The 15982-nt window shown below is 44.1% G+C and overlaps 2 protein-coding genes across 2 annotated transcripts in view; both read right to left on the bottom strand.

Moving 5' to 3' along the window:
• The window catches only part of TIMMDC1 (translocase of inner mitochondrial membrane domain containing 1), a 9087-nt gene extending 7359 nt beyond the window's left edge, over window positions 1-1728 (bottom strand). The window contains exon 1 of the mRNA XM_010567642.1: window positions 1720-1728. Coding sequence (XP_010565944.1) covers window positions 1720-1728 — 9 coding nt within the window. The remainder of the gene's footprint in view (window positions 1-1719) is intronic.
• Window positions 1183-15977, bottom strand: POGLUT1 (protein O-glucosyltransferase 1; the record flags this gene model as incomplete). Its single annotated transcript, XM_010567641.1, has 11 exons — window positions 1183-2247; window positions 2866-2922; window positions 3448-3615; window positions 5756-5814; window positions 6601-6700; window positions 7721-7780; window positions 9307-9428; window positions 11983-12118; window positions 12561-12704; window positions 15378-15468; window positions 15941-15977. Coding segments are annotated over 11 exons (1131 nt in total), but the record flags the coding sequence as incomplete, so codon positions are not given.
• Between the last annotated feature and the right edge of the window lie 5 nt (window positions 15978-15982).

The following is a 15982-nucleotide window of genomic DNA, read 5'->3' as shown; positions in this document are numbered from 1 at the left end:
CCCCTGCCGCCCCGGCGGGGCACGGCGCCGCGGGACAGCACCGGGCCGGGCCGCCCCGCCGGGAGCGCTCGGCCTCCCCGCAGGTAGAGGCGAGGGTCTCGTCCTCTCGAGGGAGGAAAAGCAGAGCCAGAGCCCGTTCAGCAACGCGAAAAAAACCGGCATCGGACCGAACGGGCCCCCGCGCACGCAGGCGACCGACCAGAGGAAGTTTCCAGCCACCGAGACTGGAAGCAGAGACACCCTACGCATTGCTGTGACAGAGCAAAAACAGAACCCCGCGTCCCCACTTTGGCAGAACAGCCGGGGGCAATCCAGATCTTTTAGTACAGTTCTGACTAAGCAATGATGCATCCAACAAAACTTCATTTTCATGTTTTATTCCAAAAACACTTCATTAAAAACACTTTAAAAATATTAGACATAGCTGTTTCACCTTCTCCCTTAACTAAAAATACACAACCAAAAAAACCCTTCCACTCTCGCACAGTTATTTTCCTTGGAAACTAGGCTATTTTAGTACCCTGATTTGTTTCCTTTGCAGGCTGGGATAACCCAGGCGCCGGTCACATAACTGGCGTGCTGCTCCAGCAACTGGCACTTGATGAATAGGTCTGGCAACTACGTCCCTGCACCCGGGCTTGGCAGTGCTGCAAGGCCTCTGTGCGAGCACAGACACGCATAGGTGCACTTAGCATTATTGTTCCTTGTAGTGTTTTCTCCTTCTCTGATCCAAACTGACTGCAGAGGAGACCTGAGCTGTGGCTACCATTCTCTTCCATCCATGTGCTGCTTCCTACGCCTTGAGGCCGCTCGGCATCAAGGGTGCTCGCCGAGGAGGCAGTGGCCCTCTCCTGGGACCCCGTGCCCCTGCCCAAGCTCTTCTGAGCACCTGCCTGGATGCCAGAGAAGACACTGCTTCCCACCAGGCCTCTCAACTCAGGGGCCACAGAGCATTTCAGAAATTGCACTCCCCCTGGGCTGAGCAGCCCATAGTGGGTACAAACACAGTGAGCGCAAGCAACCTGTGACTGAACTCAAAATGAGTAATGTGAGAACTAGCTGCCACTGTGTGGCTGAAGACATTCCCTCAACCAGACTGAAAGAGATGAGAAAAGGAGTGTGACGGCAGTGTGAAAGAAAAGCAAATACTGAAGTGAGCAGATGTGTTACCAGCCTCAAACCGCCCCCCCCCCAACAACCCTAGACAGTTTACAGAAGAAGATCAGAGCAGAGAATCTGTGAACATCTGGGAAAAAGAAGAGCTGACTCTACCTCTGCATATACTTTCTCTGGGTTCTTAAGGATGTCTGGCCAGGCAGCTGGCGAGAGCTTGTTAACAGGGGCTTGGTTCTGTGTGGCTGTGCAGGCACCCAGCTCATCTGTCAGAGGATGAACTGTCTTTATCTCAGTTGCCAACTGCTTGACTGTCTGCTACTCAGGCTTAGCGCTGTGGCAACATCATCATCACCAACTGCTCCCCTGTGAGGTAGTTTAACTGTGCAAGGATCATTTGTCCTTTCAATGGCACATCAAAGCCCTACCATCAACTTCTAAAACCTGACATAAACATAAGCTCTAGGCTATCTAAAAAGGTTACCCCAAATCCCAGTACCTGCTTCTGTCAGAGAACACCTAATATCACAGGTGAGAAAACATTGACCATTTGCCAAAAAAAGGGGCATGTATCTCCCAGCTGCATGTAGCTGACAGTCTGTGTACCTTGCCCATGAGTACAGCGGACTTGGTAAAAAGCCCAGTAAAATTAACAGACAGGCTTCTCATTGACTGAATGGGATTTAGGATCATTCTGACACAGGTAGTAACAAAGTCCCAAATGCTAACAACCCTCTCCCAGGCATGACCATAACCACCCCATTAAATAGCCATAGTCCAACATTCTACTTAACATTCTTATGGTGATAGCATAACTGGGTCCCACTGTATGGGAGCAATTTCAAAGTTAGCCTATTGCTGTTCACGGTAGTTGCAGCGTGAAGGATAAGAAGTCTGAGAGAACAAGAAAGAAGATACACTGATCTTCAGATTTCCACAGAGATCAGTTTGAGCTGAAGAGAAAAACAGATTAGTCTCTACAGTTCTGTTTTCAGCCACTCAGAAGTGATCTCGCTGTAGCTCTTCCTCCTTTTCACTTTGTAAGTCAAGGCTTGGGAATATTCAGACAGCAGATGCTCCCAGTAGCAAGAGACATCCTCCATCTGCAAGTGCTCGGTGATGAATTGGCGTCCCCTAGAGACACACAAGGCACAGTCAGAACCAATTTCCAGTTCCTACAAGGGTCTTTGGTTTATGTTTTATATGTGTATCAACTTTCACTCTTCTGCGTTTCAAATGAGAAACAACATGCACTGCCCTGTACCATCTATTTTAATATCACAATCTTCATTCACGGTCACAGCTCTGACAGTTGCAGTGCTTTTGTTATCCTCAAGATGGTATTTGTTAACTGGGAAAATAAATATCAGATTTCAGATATCAAATACAGCCTGAGCAGCACTGATGCACGCTGCTTCAGAAGCCAGTCGCGGCCAGTCTGGATACATAATGTTTGCAACGCAGACACAGTTCCCAGGGGTCAACTCACCTCATACTGAGACGAAAGCTCCCAACTTCTGATGGCTTTCAGTGGGGTTCCTGACATGGGTCACAGCTGAACCAATGACCTAAGCATATAAACTTGTTCGCTTGTTACGAGTTCGCCAACCCTCCTGCTGTTATTGCAGCAGATCAATTATACTGCACCCTATTAATACTAGGTTGTCTTTGATAGGTAACCCCTTCAAAAGCTGCTTAAGAAAATGCTTTGGAAGAAGACTACATGACAGCCAGAAAGGACGCACAACCTACCTCTCTGAAATTTCTTGTGCTATGGCATCATTTTCCTTTACAAACTGCAGCAGCTCCCTAAAATGAAGGCCAAAAAAATGCTATGAAACAACTATCTCAATGGAGAACATTGTCCCTTAGCTAAATTATTGCAGAGGATGACATTAAGAATCTACAGCTGAGCGAGGGACTGGTGCTCCTCGTTTCAGAGCACAGAAGAAACTTGCCCTTCTCATTTGTTCCATATCAGTTCTGGACAGCATGCTAAAATATGGGAGCTAACACATTACTGGCCCCGTGATAAGTTCCTCTTCCCCCTTATCTGTGCTGCAGGGCCCACTTGCAAATTTAAGTGCCTAGTGCCTGCTAATTTCAGTGAGGGCGATAGACCTACACACTCCAGTGAAACTGTACTCTCTTAAGTAGTATGACCAAATGATTCTCTGGGGGCAGTAATAAAGAGAAAAGAACATGATCTCCAAGAGCCTTTGTCTAGGAGATGCCTAGGAGTGGAGGCACTACTTGGTGTAATACAAACCAAACCACTTTCCCAAACACAGCAGTGTTTTTCATGCTCCGCTGAGCACACTTGGGGTCTCACACCTGACGTTAGAGAGGTCTGATCGGACTGGGATGTAGTGGACCCAAGGCTTCAGCTGAGGGTAGAAGAACTCCAACCACTCTTCTCCAACGTGAAACACAAGTGAACCACATAAGAAAAGGTGTTTCAACCGGAAACTGGCAGCCACTCCCCGGAAATTAAACAGATACCTTTAAAGGGATAAGCAAAGAGAGGGACCTGATTATACTCGGCATTTTGTGAGGAAATGCACTAAGAAACTGGGTTTCAAGTAGCAGTCAACCTTCCCTCACAGGTAGCAGCTGAGGCCGGGGGGGGTGTCTCCCTCACACCAAGCTACGCACTGGTCGCTAAAACAAAGGGAAGACATTTATTTGAAGCTCCTCACAGGAAAGGTGAGCTGAGGTTAAAGATATGCTAGGTAAATTTCTGCTGTCTCTCAAAACTGAGGAAGAAAATCAAGGCACGAGGCTTTACCTCCGATAAAGACACCTGCCTGCAACAAACCAAAGGAGGCCTCACGGACAACTGCCAACAAGGCATGGAAGGTCACAACGTGGATGCTGATCCTGTGACTCTACGCTTCAGAGATGCTGTTGCCATGAGGAGCCTTTTCCCAGTTCTCTCTTGTCTTGCACTGAGCTTCTCTGTTCATTGTTCAGCTTTGCCACATCTCTCTCAGTTGGGTTTTTGTTGTTTTTTTTTTTTCCTCTGGGATTCTGCTTTAATCTGAATCTAATTGTTTCATATTAACTTAGGAATGCAACCCTAGGAGGTTAAATAGGCTAGCACACAACAGATGGACTTTGCAGATAACAAAGAATCCACAATTTTGTTTTCAGTATTTTCTGCCAAGTTAGTAAAGTGGGCTTGACTGGGGGCGGATTTCTCTTAGCAAACAGTATCTCAGAGGGATGTTTGTTTGCTTACTTGCTTTCTTTTTTAAACCCACATTTCTCCAATTATATGGAAAGCTGTTTTTCCTGTGGGTAAAACCCCTCAGTACATATAACTATCTTTGAAGTCAAACATTTTGGGCTGGGGGAAGGGAGTTCTTCCTTTAATGAAGATATTTTGGGCAAGATGGGGATTATATGTTATATTTATTTTGGGTGAGATGGGAATTACTGCTGAACTAAGTTTAGCTATAAGTGACAAGGAGTAAATCTCAAATTGTTCTGCATTCTTTGTATTGCCTAGGAGTTCAAGGCAGGGATGAGTAGCTCGTTGTATTAGGAACTCAACAAATACGTGCAGAGATGTAACAAGCACAGTGGTCTGGAGGTGCGGAAATGCCTCTGTCCAATTCCAGACACAGCTCCCACCATCTGTGACCTCAGGCAAGTCACTGAGCGCTGCTCTCAGACAGCCTGCTATAGCACCTACACTGAAGGAAGCAGTGAGAAGTTCATGTTGATCCTACAAGACCCTGGGCTATGACAAAGCGTGTAAGAATGTCTCAGCCTATACTGTACGAGGACCTTAGGAGGCATCAGGGTAGTGAATTCTATGTGTAACAGAAAGGAGAAATCTGGGCAACAGTCTAGTGAAATATAAAATGAGACAAGTCAATCACATTTTGCACAAAAACAGAGATCCAGCCAAATGACTGAGTTCTTGTATCGGCAGATTCTAGCTGGCAGAATCATAACTAGGTAATTTTAAAGCAAAAGAAAAAGCAAAACATCAGACATACAAGTGCATACGTACTACAAGTTCACATTTTTACACAGAAACCTGCAAGAATATTACACCAAAAACCCCTCCCTAAAGTAGTTAAAAAATAAAAACCTTTGTAAACAAAACCACATTCTCCTAAACAACATACAAAGTATGAATCAATACTGTATCTGCTCAATCATACTTCAGGTTCTCCCTTTTTCTATATACATCCAGTGGCAACACTTGCCCCCATATGCATATGAAGACATGACTCCTTAGCTCCTTATGTCTTTGAAGACGGTAATGCTATCACTGTAGCATCAAAAAAATAATTCTGAACACACAGCTTGGTACAGGAATATAAAGAAAGACTGACAGAAAGCCTTTTTGATTTTAAAAAAATTTTATCTTTATGTTTATTAGTGATCTAAGACCTTTACTTTCCCCAAAGCACTTTATTTCTCCTGAACTGACAGGGGAAAACTGGCACTGAAACAGGCCATGCTAAACTCCCAAATTTTCAACTGCCTTACGTCTGTTCACAAGCTTTCTTATCTGCCTGGAGCTGGTTGCTGGAATTAGACCCTAAAATAAAATGAGGCCTTACACTGTGCAAGGAAAGAAAAAAACCCACAGCCCTTGAACAGTTTTATTAATGAAAACTCTTACTTGTATTTGCAGTGATCAACCAGTGGAATTTCCTTTGCAGGAGGCTTCCCTAAGGTGTCCTTAAAATAAAGGGAATTAAAAAAAAAAAAATCAGTAAGCTTTATATAGTGATTTCATATTTGTTTTCCTTCTCAGTTAGAAACAAAGCTGAAGTCTCAAAACCCTCCATTCCCACTTCTGAGAACACCTTCTCTGGTGGGCTTTTAGAAGTATTATGAAGAATTCACAGACCTTCAAACAAGAAAAAAAGTTCAGTAAATTACACACTGCCTGTAAGCAAACACCAGCACAAACACATTAAATGATAATGTTTAGTTGGCAGCTACAGAGTGGAAAACAGCTTGGGACAACGTGAAGCCAAGTGTAACCAGAGTAGCCAAGACTGTCTGGAGAGCACTGGACTGTAGACTAAGTATGGAACTAAAAAGAAGTTATCAGCAACAGTTATCAGAAAGTTATCAACAAGAAGAGCAAGAAACAGAGATGACAGAAAAAGGTTTAAAAAGACTGACAACAACACACAGGCAGCTCAGGGCTAGAAGGGGAAGAGTTGGCTAATTTCATTGTAATGGAAGAGTTGGGGATTGGCATAGATCCATTTTCTTATGTATGCTGGTTTCCTTGAACAAAAAGTGTAGATGGAAGAAAAATGTTTGGCCTCCCAGGCTCTGGAAGACTCCTTCCTTTCATCTGTCAGAGAGGTGTGGCCATCAAGGGAACTACAAGGCTCCCCCACTCTAGAGGATCACCCACAACTCTCCAACAAGACGCTTCTCAATCATCAAAGCCATCTTGCAATGCTATTCTTTCTGGCCTTCACACTCAGGAGACAGACACCCACACACCTTTTCAGATTTCCAAGCCTGGTTTTTAGTGTACTCAGCATCAACAAGTTCTGGGGTTTCTCGGGACAGCAGAATGAGGGGATCTCTCTCAGGACTCGTTCTGCAAAAGAAATGCTATCAGTAATTGCCAATCCACATGATTCAACACAGCTAACAAACTACAGGACTCAAGACCCTGCCTCTTTACGAGGCTGACCTCCCTTTGTGCCCCAAAAACATTAAGTGCCTACCATACAGTATATTTCTGTCCAAGGGTACATTAGCAGAAGAGAATGAGTTATGTGTACCAAAATGATTTGAGGCCAAGTTTCTTTATTTCACTTACTAAATATTTAATAGTATTATTCAAGCAATTCCCAGGACAAATCAGCAGAGATGTTGTTTCCTTCAGGCTTTATCCTGATGGGTGCCAAATAAACTCCCTTCTAAGTCAAAGAGAGCTAAGAAATGCCAAGCACCTTCAGCGCTGATCTCTCTGACACCAATTTAAAACACTACTGATAAACAAGGTTATGACATCCCTGAGACTCACTCCTCATCATCTCCCGAGCCTATCTAGTAAGATATCAAATCCTTCCCTATTGGGGATGGGGGAAGAACAAAGTATTAGGTTTAACATTGTTTTCAAACTGTCACTGGAGAGAGGGCAGACATAATCTACTCTCTTATCTCCCACTACTCAGGTAACCTAAAGCAAGAATATTTTTGATTCAGGGTTGAGCACTTGCATAGCGAATAAAGTATTCACATTGGCAAGAAGCAAACACATCAACATCAAATCTTTAAATTTGTATCATGCACCTGCAGTTCCCTTCGCAGAACAAAACAAGCTGGTTCCTAGTGCAACAGTTTTACTCATTAAGAAATAACTTAGCAAATCCATCACAACTTCTGTTTCCAATATTAGACTTATTATAATAAACTAGTTGCAAATGGCAATTCTTATGGAAAAATCACTAATGGTGAAATGCTGCTGTACAAAATGTCTCCTTTCCTTACTTTTAAAAAATACATTCTGGGTTACACTTTTTTAGGTCTTGGAAATACAGAAATTTCTGCATACAGACAGCTGTCACAGCATATGTTGGTAGAATCTCCTGTTACAGGAAAATATGCTCACCTGGATCCTCGGAAATATCCTTTAGAGATTTTTTTCATCCATGGCCATTTTTCTGCAGATCTGAAAATATTGTTTATACATGGCAATAAATGATTTCATATAACCATGAAACAGCACTCTCATCAGTTTTCACAGCATGATCTCTTTTTATTATTCTTCATTTTTGATGGAAATCACTTTCTTCAGTACAGCAGAAAAAACTCTCAGCCAGGTCCAGTGAAACATGTTTTCCTGTGAATATCATGTTTAAGGCAACACAGTATAGGCTACTTTTCAGAATATCTTTCAGTCAAAACAATGAATTACACACAAGCCCCTCATCAAACCTTTAAGGGTATTAAAATTTACCTAAAATTTGAATCATTTTTTGTATCATTGCTTTATTTTTCTGTACTTCACTGAGTATGGATAGTGCAAAATGACTAGAGAATTTTTAACCACTGCCATTTCCCATCAAAAACAAACAAACTAAAAACCTGCCTAGCATTTTGCATTTAAGATACAGGGGTTCGTTGTTTTGCCAAGTAACTTTCATTTTATATCTAAGCACGTCCTTCAAAATAGCTGTTCACATGTTTTATTTCTGTCAGTGCAGTCACCTGCCTCCCTCTGGGGAACTCTTTGTGGTACTTTTCTGTTGCACCTGGCTTGACAGGTAGGTCCTGATCCCCAAACAGACCTGCACAGGTCAAGCTTTGCATCTGTTTATAACCCAGTGACACAAGTGGCATTCACTGAGAAAGCAAGGATGAGTAAATGCTTTGGACCTTCATTCTATTCTATCAGATTAGGCTTCAGCTATGATTAGTCCCACAGATCTTCAGATTTTGAAGAGGGAATCATTCAACCTTGCATTCTGATGTCAAGTGATTGACATCAAGGTGTTTCTTCTTGTTATGTTTCTATGTTCATTGTTGCACACTTTGTTTGTCACTTCCCATGGGAAACAGCCCCTTATTCTGCTAATAGTCAAAGATCCTGCCAAAAGAAAGACTCCCAGTCAGAAACCTCTTCTGTCTTACTCTCAGCCCAGTAATGACTCGATTCTTGGGAATGACTCCAGGTTTCTCTATTGCACAATAATACTCAAGTAAAAGCAGATCTAAAGAAGGCTTTCCTTTAACCTTCCAGAAGCTTATACAAACATCCTGGATCATCCCTGCAGTGAAAAAAACACAGCTCCTAGAGAAGTAGTTGGAAACAAAGGAAAATATTTCCATGTGTCAGGGGAGATTTCTGCAGGCAAAAGATAACTGCTACTTTATTGACAAACCCTATCCCACCAAAAATGATAGTAATCTGGCCCTGACAGCATGAAGAATGTGTATGCTTCATCCTCTGCATTCCTTACTAAAGTGCTGGAAACAGAGAAGCTAATTATAACTTCTGGTTACATCATCCAAGGTTTCCATGGAGAATTATAGAGCAGTTAGGCTGTATGTAGTTAATGAGGGGCAGCAGGACAGATCACAGGCCAACAGACCTATAGTCTTAGAGTTCAATATTGGCCCAATGCTATACGGCTTTTACTGTGAGTTTGTCTTCCATTAAACCTCCCCACACACATAACCATTTCCAAAACATACCTTCTGAGGTCCTCTCTCATGAGGTCCCAGCGCCCTAAACCTGTTGGGTAAATTGGCCAAACAGCTGGTCCTCCTTCCCAAAATGTCCAGGCAGGATACATTATGTCATTGTATTCAGGTGTCTTAAGAAAAAGGAGAGTAATGTAAGAACAAGAGTAATATCTACTTCAGTTTACTGACTGAGCCCACCAGTAATGAACGTCCCTTCTGGGAGTTCTGTCAGCTTTCTCCGTCACTGTTCCATAAGCAGCCATGAAAGCTTTGTGGTCACCACAGTGTTGCTGGGGTTCATATGAAGACAACCCAATATTAAAGTGTTTCAATGACTTTAAAAAGGCTCTGACTTGCTGCATGACAACACAGGACTTTCATGTTAGAAAATAACAAAAGAGGTCCATGGTATAGCTGATTAGTAAATAGTGAAAGACCCAGGTTCCACTCACCTTTCTAAAGACTTGTGTCTATGTGTAGCTACAAATGTTTTCTACTGATGGTAAGTTAAGAGGCATTATCATCACCTCAGAGATACAGGCGCTTATAGACACTTTGACATTTAGGTTTCCAACACTTCAGTTCATTCCAGCCTTCCTAGAGATCGCTTAACAGTTCACTGTAACAAATACCCAGGTCATGTATGAATTTCAGTTCCTCACTCCTGTTTGGATGCTTAAATTCCCATATAAGCAGAAGGAGGGCCAGCACTTAAGTAAGACTAAACCCTTTCATGAAACCAGACTATAGGCTACTTCCTTGCACTAGTAATAAAATTCTTATACAATTATCCATCTATCTGTCACCTGGAGATACTGGAGACAGTCCAAGGCCACCAAGGTAGTTAGGAGGTTGGTGCAAATGACACATAAACTGGGGCTGAGGAATGGGTTTGTTCATGCACACGAAGAGGAGGCTTGGGGGAATCTAAATGGTGTCTCCTACTACCCAATGGGATTGTCCATAGAAGATGGAGGCAGACTCTTTTCACAAGTGCAGAGACAGAATGAAAGGCAACAGGCTTTGATTACAAGAAGTGAAATTCCAAGCAGATATTGGGAAATACGTTTTCATTCTGATGGAAGTCAAACACTGTCTGTGGACACTGTCCTTGGGGATGCTCAGATCTGGGCAGGACACAGCCTGGAGCACCCTGACGTAGTTGGTCCTGCTCCGAGCAAGGTGCTGGACTGGGTGACCTCCTGAGGTCCCTTCCAAATTAAATGAGTACATGCTTCTATGATCTGCTCCTTCTCAGTCTTGCTATAAACAGGCATTGATAACAAACTATGACAGCTTCACCACCACCCCAGGGTCAGCCTTCTGAGATGCAGAATAGGACAATCCTTCAATCCCTTACGCTTTCAGGCTTAGAAAGCACTCTGGACCAGCATCCTGGAACCCTCCTAACACTGGCTGGTTAAGTGTGAGCTGTGCCTGGATCACTGGGTTTCAGTTAAGGATAGGGCTGAGACCATAGTTCAGATATTGGACAACGGTGACAAAGAACTCAGTTTCTTGCAGGGTCCTGCAAGGCACCCAGGGGCAGGATGATTAATACGGTTGCAAAGATTAAACTCTTGCAACCTGCTCTGCATCAATTTGGGTTCTGCTGGCTAGAGTTAAGGCTGTGCAATGGTCAAGGGGCAAGACAGCTAGCTTTGCTACTACATCTGGCAGCGAACATGGTTACTGAATGACATATTGAATGCTTGCAATGTTGTACTGAAATTCTAGAGAGTTTTAGGATGGCTGAGGACTACATGATAGTTATGGATCATATTATGGTTCAGACTATATGAGCTGAAGAGCTGGGTTCAGAGTAAGATGCTACAAGTTAGCAGAAACAGAATAGGGCCTGAAGTAGCAAGAGCAAATGGTTTATTGCTTCTTTTTGCACCTTACTGTCTGCTAGGCTTCAGCCAAGGACAGGATCACAATCAGGGTTAGGTAGCAAGGGTGCAGGACTTGGGCACACTGGTCATACACTAAGGCAAAGCAAGATTAGCCAAAGCTTGAGGTGTAATGATATTTTGTTGGAAAGGATGAGATACTATACTACAGTCAGGTTTAACAATGGGAGAAGTAGGAAAACATACAGGAGGGTTCTCGAGTCTGGGAACAGAGAAGCAGAGAGCAAATGTCTCTATGCATGTGTGCACCTCTGCATGTGCGTGCATGTTTGCAGATGGAAAAGGGAATCCAGGGGAAAAGCGTTCTCAGGAAATAGCAATATTACAGAAAAGAAAATAAGAAATACTTATTTGTGGTACCAAAAAAGAGGACTAAAATATTCACATTAAATGAGATTAACTGTATGACAGCTGAGCGATGGTCAAAAATCCTTAATAATGCTGATAAACTATGGCTACAATTTTAACAGAGGCATTGTAGCAAATGACAGCAATGCTGGCACATATCCCATCCAGCTGTGCATTGTTCCACTGTGGCAGAGGTACATTTTTTGACATGGAAGGGGAGCTAATGAGGGGCAAAACTGTTCTATTGAATAAATCTGCAAATCTGTCTGCCAGAAAACTGGAAGTGAAGGGAAACATAAGAGCAAAAAAGAGCAAGCAATTTTGAAACAGAAAATCTGCGGGGAACCATCCTCAGAAATACGTTCCCAAGAGAAAGGACAACATGCATGTCTCAGAAATGCTCAGCTTTTAAAGATGTGTGCACCTTACTGAAGGAGAAGACTGGGATAATGGGTTTCATCCACTTGGGGACCTGGGGGTAGTCTCGCACATTGATCACCATTTCCATGTCAGGGAGGCGGTTGATGATCCCCAGAAGGAAGTGCTCAACTCCACTGCATCTGTGCAGAAATGACATATAGCAAAAGAGCTATAAAGAGAAGGCAGAATCCTACAGTCTCTTGCAGGCCTTTCTCTCTGCACAGGAGCAGAAGAGATGGTAAGCCCGAGCCATACCATGACGCAGGCTGGAAACTGCCTATAGCAGCCTGTAAGCCCCAACGCAGTACAGACACCAGTGAAGCAACCCATCCTGTTAAATCTGGCCCGATCTGCAGCTTTCTCTGCGATCCCACAACCAACCAACCCTTTGTACACTGAAGTGCAACAACGACACTTATCTCTTGCTACATTTAAGCCTCATACAAAATTCTCTAGGCTCCTGCTCTAATAAGGAATTCAGACCTCTAAAATACCATTGTGCTCAATGACTTTCAGCTTGGCAGCGTGGGAAGTACTCCTGTGTCCCAGCTAGGGAGAAGAGATCTTCCGCATGGCTCTTACCTTGCAGGGAACAAGCAGTCCTGCTCACGGTACAATTTGTTCTTAATGATTTGGTAATGTGTCCCGAGCTTCCGGCTCACCACATCTGATATTATCTCCTTGGAAACACCACCTCGAAAAGGAGCCAGGTCCTGCTTCCAGACACTGAACACAAAACAATCAACCATTATTATGTACAATAGGGAGGATACTGTGGATTACATTACTGCAGTATACAGAACAGACTTCTAGCTAAAACAAGCTCTATGTATCTTCCAGGAGCTCTGCTATATGTAGCATAACGGAGAATTTAATGTAAGTCACTTGGAAGAGCTGTCACTCAGAGACTCAAAGGTCCAAGATTCACTCTTTGACTATCTATGTGTTGTTCGCCCGAACAGAAAGCCCAGCACAGGACCCTGAGGCTAAATCAACATGAACTCTATTTACTCTCCCAGAAAGGATCTTACATACCCTGGCAGGTTATGGGTAAATGCCTTTGGCTCACTTAACCTTTGAGTTGTGAAGCTTGTGCTCTGGCCTTCCATGAATGATGGGCCACACCAAGACCAAATTCCTCACACAATATCATGCTATTCGGACATTAAAAAAAACAAGGTAAGAGTCTAGTTGCAAGGAACAGCATCGCCCAGTAATGCTGGGTACGGTGAAAGCCAGCCCAGGAGGACAAGTCTACGTAGCATATGTTCTGTGACATCTCCACATCACCAGTGAGCTCCAGGAATGCAGTTTGAAAACATAAACCTAATGAATATAAGAAAATACAGGAGGAAGATGCAGTTTATATAAATTTAGTCTAAAGGCCCTCAGATCTAACTGCCTGGAGCATTTAACAAACACTGTCAGATTGTAACAACCCCACTTTTTGGTAGACACTACATCAATGCCTTAGTTTAATACAACACTGTCAGGATGGTCCCACTGTGAGGGTGGTCAAACACTGGTACAGGTTGCCCAGAGAGACTGTGGAGTTTCTATTCTTTGAGATATTCAAAACCTGACTGGACACAGTCCTGGCAACACTGCTTGAGCAGAGGGGTTAGACATGATGATCTCGAGAGGTCCCCTCCAACCTCCAGAGTTCTGCTATTTTATAATCAGGTAGAAAACAGTAAAACTACATAAAGAATTCCCATTGTGCAGATGGGCTGACTACAGGATAAGCAGTCTGGCAGGGATGCAAATGTTATGAGCTTGAGAACAGGAAGAAAGTTGCAGTTCTATGGCACATCCATGTCACTGTAACCTAAGCGACAACTGAAAGGTAGCAACAAACAAGTTAGGACTTTCAGGCCTTGGCCACTGAGTCACAGAAGACTAGACATAAGCAGAATCTGTTATGTGGGGAAAAGTACTGGCTTTCAGCATTCTGCTGCATATTTACATACCTCCAAATCAGCTATCAAAATGAACTGAGTTTCTTAAGTGTCACACAGCGTACATGCTGTATTATCTTCCTGGATTCTTTTGTAATGCCTGTCACTATAGCAGCGCTCCTTAACAACCCTTAAACGAACTACTGCTTTAACAAAAACTCGGTTTCAAGACCCACAGCAACCGCAACTTCATGTTACTATCGACTGTCATGTTCTGAAGCAGATTTGGAGGTTTTAGCCACTTGGGAAAGTGTTCTACCCAAAGGTGGGCAGGAGCAATGAAGATCAAAAACTCCAAACAGAGTGTATAAACAGTTGCCCAATATGACTCATCTGATATTAAAAGCCAATATAGCACTCAATCTCACCCCAAAAAATGAGTGAGCGCATCTGGTACTTTTAAACAGGAGGCTTAAAGTCGGGCATCTGTGTTTCTGCATTTGGAATCCTAACCCTAAAGGCAGAAGAATATGTTGACTCTTCCCTGAATTCCCTATTCTCCTTTATATGAAAATGCTGCTTAAAGGTATCAGAAAACCTGGTCCTACAATCCCTGCCTGTAGGGCAATGGTGACCATTGTAATGTTTGCCATGCTGCAGCCGTGCTCTATCAGTGCGAACAGAAAGGAAGTTTGGTTTGGCTATGTCTACAAGACAGATCAGCCTGCACTTGTATGGCCTACAGTGGTCTTGCATCACATACATGCCTCTAGCTTTCTGCATTAAATTCACTGTAGGAAGATCAGGCCAGCATTTCAGGTCAGAGTGCTGGCATTAGGCATAATGCTCTGTAGTTATAAAAAAAAAAAAAACTACAGGACTTGTGTCTACCTGAATGAGCTCCTCTTGGATCATGCCTCCGTTATGTGTCAGGGTAGCTAAATATCGACCAACAGTCCAATTCTCACAAGCAGTGAGCTAAACTCCCTAGAAAGAGCACTAAAAAGTACAGCACACTATCACACCAAATGAATGTGTTCTGTAACAAACTTTCTTAATCTAGCTATTTAGAACATTCTGCACATACTTGATTTCTTCCACTTTTGAAAGCCCATGAGAAAGACTTTTTAGCAACACTGCACTGAGAGAGAAGGCAGAAGTGGATTGTTAAGACAGAAACGTCACCAGCTGTGTGTATGGTTTATTGTGTGATCATACATGAAATGCTGACATAGCGTATGTTCAATCGCAGAGAACAACAATAAGTGTGATCAGTTTACAGGCGGACACACCTTCTATTGGAACTACGGAGGTCAACCTGTTTCACACAATGCTAGTAACAACCTCCTCCTTGCAAGCACCGTGACCTATGATGGCTGCAGATGTGATACCTTAGAGCCCAAATATTCTCTAGCTAATTCCCAACCATCAGTGCTGGCAAAAGTATTCCCTCTCACGGCCAGAGGCCTGTGGAGTCAAAAAGAAAACCAGTCTCTCTCACCTTTGGTAGCAGCTGCAATTCGCCTTTACACACGGCTTATAGACTTCCACAGCTTTCTTAATTTGGTCAGTTATTGTTTTCCACTTGGCATCTAAAACACACAGGGAGGAAAAGTCAAAGGAATTAATCCATTAAAGTACCAGAACAACTATCAGTAGCTGAAGAGCATTTCTGGTCCGGCTGGCAATAGCAATGCGCCAGGGTCCCACGACACACTCCCGAACTGCTCCAATCCGCGGCTCAACGAGAGCACGCCTAAAGCAAGGGGGGGGGGGGGGAAGCCTCCACGGGCAAGGAGAGGGGCCACCCACCTGAGGGGGGCCGGGAAGGGGCAGCGGGTCGGGCACTTTCAGCCCGGGGGCCGTCCCGGGGTGCCGAGGGATCTGCCCGGCCGGGCGGAGGAGCGGGAGGCAGCGAGACTCCCTCGGTGCCCTCACAGGACGCGCGGGCTCCCGCCCGGGCCACCAACCCTGCCCGCCGGCCGCGAAGCCGCGTCCCGTTCCCCATCCCCCGCAACACCCTCAGGCCCCGGGCGACGCGAAGAGCCCCGAGCCTCCGCTCACCTGCCGGGCCGCCCGCCGCGGCGGGCTCCGGCCGCCACACGG

The sequence above is a fragment of the Haliaeetus leucocephalus genome, unplaced genomic scaffold (genome assembly GCF_000737465.1).
Source record: "Haliaeetus leucocephalus isolate CR32 unplaced genomic scaffold, Haliaeetus_leucocephalus-4.0 Scaffold228, whole genome shotgun sequence".
Lineage (NCBI taxonomy): Eukaryota > Metazoa > Chordata > Aves > Accipitriformes > Accipitridae > Haliaeetus > Haliaeetus leucocephalus.
The sequence above is the reverse complement of the archived record's forward strand: the minus strand, read 5'-3'. Positions and strand labels throughout refer to the sequence as shown.